Below are 3549 nucleotides of genomic sequence, written 5' to 3'. Positions count from 1 at the left end.
GCTAAGTACCTGCATGTCATAAGCATTTGAATTAAAATTACCATATTGAAATCAAATCTGTTTTTTAATTTTTATTTGGTGTGCGTTGGAACAGGGGTAGTCTTATACGGTGAGTATAGCCCAAACTCTATATTTTAACTGGAAAAGTTGGGGGTCGTCTTATACGCCCAGTCGTCTTATACGCCGGAATATACGGTAAATAAAAATGTAAATGTTCGTTTGTTCAAAATCTTAAATCTCCGAAAGTTCTTCACCGATTGCTTTGAAATTTTGACACAACATTGCATTCGAATACGCGCGTGTTTTTATATACCTACTATTATATAGATGTCACACCTGTGACAGGTAAAAACATGCTTTTTTTGAAAAACAGCGCCATCTGTTGGACGTAAAAGCAATTACAAATGTGCGCTTTCTCTTTTCTTTCTTTTCCATTTAACCAGACTGAGCCAAAGCAATGCGTGGCCGGGTACAGCTAGTAAAATATAAAATAAAATAAAATAAAATAAAATAATAAAATATAAAATAAAATAATAAAATAAAATATAAAATAATAAAATAAAAAAATAAAATAAAATAAAATAAAATAATAAAATAAAAATAAAATAAAATAAAATAAAATAAAATAGCACAAACTTGAAGCCGAATGTCACAGATGCTGAATTTTCCGAATTCTGAAATTTGTAATTATACAACTGTATTGAGTACTATGCAAAACATTTATCTTGACCAAAACACTTTTTTTTCCCTTCAAATTAAAAAGATTACTTTTCTATCTATGTCCAGGTAGATTTCACGAGTATCTGAAAAATCAAATGGCTTATTATTTACTCAATAATCTAATAAAATGTTACAAATCAATAACAACAACAACAACAACAACAATAATAATAATAATAATAATAATAATAATAATAATAATAATAAATATTTGGACTCCCAAGCAACCACAAAGGTTTTCTCCATCATAAAAACAAACCAACCCACAGCCGAGGCCCTTACAGAGTAAATCAAACATCTGCACCTGGACAAATGGAGCAGCCCACTCGCAGACGCTGGCTGGACACCGGAGGATGTGGTTTAAGAGGAAAAGATGGTCTCCTGGAGAAGCCACTCTTTGCAAGAGGGCGACCTGGAATGGAGGAAAATCACGTTCAATACCAGCACCGTTGCTATCCGTTTATTAAAAGTCTGCAGCAGCATTGGGCAACCTCATCTGACCTTGGAAGCTAAGCAAGGTAAGAGCCTGGTTTATACCAGGATGAGAGACCAACAGACATTCCTAGAGCAATGGACTCAACTAAGTCTACACCCCAAAAATGACAGTGGGAACCAAAATTGTCTATAGGTCTGTGGAGCTTCTCGATCATCCAGCTTGTGATTATCCCAAAAATGCTTTTTTTCCCCCCCTTTCCAAAAGGCAAGTGAACTTTCTCTGGTGTTTTTTTTCTTTGCAAGAACTGAAGAAGCTTCTTGGATGAGAAGCAAAATGTTCTCCAAGAGGAGGGGGAAAAAAAACACACCCCAGAAATTCCACTTGCCTTTTTGGAAAAAGCACCTTTGGGACCCCTTTGCGTAGCTGTTGAGAAAAGCAGGTGAACAAGTCCCCGTGAAGTCAGCGGAAGTCAAATTCAATGCAAGGCCTTTGATTTTCTCAGGTGCTCAAAGCAAGCCCAGCCCTCCCCAAAAGGACTACAATGCCAGAAATTCATCAGAGGTTGCTCTTTAAAAAAAAAAGCCTTATTGGACTACTGTCATCTTAGTGCCTATGGATCTGTGTCCCTGACACACAAAATTAGGGTTGTTGTTTTTTTTTTAAAGCACAAACACTCCTGCTAAAGTTGGTTCCCCCTTTCAGCCAGAGCAGTGTTTACTGGTTGCAGCGACTTGAAGATTTGTGGACTTCAATTTGCAGAATTCCCCGGCTGCGGAGTTTTGGGGAATTGAAGTCCACACATCAAGTCACGGAGGTTAGGAAACATCTATCTAGAACAGAGGTCACCAACCTTTGTCAGTTGGTGGACCGGAGGAAACGGGAGGGGGAAGCATTATACATGCGTGCGTGCGCGTATGCACGAGGCCGCCCGCGTGATACTCGCTAGCCCTGTCCTGTTCTTGCGTGGCGCAGCACCTCCTTCCTGCGCCTTGTGGCGCCACGACGGCTGTTTTTGCACGTTGCAGCGTCGCGGCAGCCGGTTTTTCCACCCCATGGCACAGCGGTGCTCTGTTTTTCCGCCCCATGGCGCTGCGGTGGCCCATTTCCGCACCTTGTGGTGAAGCAGCGTCCATTTTTGCGCCTTGAAGTGTGACGGCGGCCTGTTTTCACACCCCAAGGCGCCCATTTTCGCACCCCGGGGTGCAATGTCGGCCCATTTTTGCACCCTGCGGCGCTAGCGCAAATGAGGGTGTGAGTGCACACTGGCCAGCCTGTCCCGCAGCCCAGTGGCCAGCAGGCCATGGTCCACTATCGGCCCACAGCCCACAGGTTGGGGACCCCTGATCTAGAGCAGCGGTTCTCAACCTATGGGTCGCGACCCCATTTGGGGTCGATCGACCATTTCACGGGGGTCGCCAAGCAAGGCTGTCCGCCATTTTTTTTGTCCAACATTTTTTTCCCTTTTCTGGCGGGTGCCTTACCTCCCTTGGGCTGGGCCAGCTGGTGGTCGGCCTCCTCCGTCTCTGCTGCTTGCCAGCTACGCCTCGGCCGGCGCAGGGGGCGGAACCACGCCTGTGTGGCACTCCCGGGCAGGGAAAGTCCTCGACTTACGACCAATTGGGTAGTCCTCGACTTACGACTGGTTTAGTCCTCGACTTACGACCGGTTGGGGGTCGCGGCATTAAAAAGGTTGAGAACCACTGATCTAGAGCAAGGGTCTCCAACCTCGGCCACTTTAAGACTTGTGGACTTCAACTCCCAGAATTCCCCAGCTGGCTGGTGAATTCTGGGAGTTGAAGTCCACAAGCCTTAAAGTGGCCAAGGTTGGAGACGGCTGATCTAGTGGATGCATAGTCCAAACAACCAATCCAGATTAAGGACAGGCTCCTCTTAACCCAGGCCTCAGGACTCCCTGAAATTCACCCTTCTACTCCGGCTTCGAATTGGGACCTGGATGGCGATAAAACGAGGTTGCTCACCAGCCTCCGAAGCCACGAGAGAACGTCACTCTGGAACTGTGGGTCCTCAGTCGCCCGACGGGTGAAGCTGAAGAGAACACTGATGCAGTCTTTCAAGGGCCCCAAGTCGGAAGACGGGGAAGCCGCTGTTTTGAGAGCTGTCAAAAGAGGGGGAAACGGCTTTGAAAGACCCCGAGGAGATGGGAAAGACCGTAATTGACGGTGATGCTGGCGTTCGGGATTCTTGGTGCACAAACGTGATCCCATCCTATACACTCTCCCACAGGGAGACTGAGAAAGAAGGAAGATGCTCTGGATGGAGAGGAGCAGGGTTGATTGCCTAGGAAAAAGGGGCAAAGGCGTTTCTAATTGAACAACATCCTCTGACTGCAGAGGAGGAGGAGGAGGAGGAGGAGGAGGAGGAGGAGGAGGGGG

At 46.0% G+C, this 3549-nt stretch overlaps 1 protein-coding gene across 1 annotated transcript in view; it reads right to left on the bottom strand.

Moving 5' to 3' along the window:
- Positions 1–3272, bottom strand: part of EPG5 (ectopic P-granules autophagy protein 5 homolog) — a gene marked incomplete at its 5' end in the record, with an annotated part of 79441 nt that extends 76169 nt beyond the window's left edge. The window contains 2 exons of the mRNA XM_029286342.1: positions 1025–1132; positions 3136–3272. Coding sequence (XP_029142175.1) covers positions 1025–1132; positions 3136–3272 — 245 coding nt within the window. The remainder of the gene's footprint in view (positions 1–1024; positions 1133–3135) is intronic.
- Between the last annotated feature and the right edge of the window lie 277 nt (positions 3273–3549).

This window comes from Protobothrops mucrosquamatus, unplaced genomic scaffold, assembly GCF_001527695.2.
Source record: "Protobothrops mucrosquamatus isolate PMUCROS unplaced genomic scaffold, P.Mucros_1.0 scaffold3365, whole genome shotgun sequence".
In the NCBI taxonomy this organism is placed as follows: domain Eukaryota; kingdom Metazoa; phylum Chordata; class Lepidosauria; order Squamata; family Viperidae; genus Protobothrops; species Protobothrops mucrosquamatus.
This window is presented reverse-complemented; position numbering and strand designations above follow the sequence as displayed.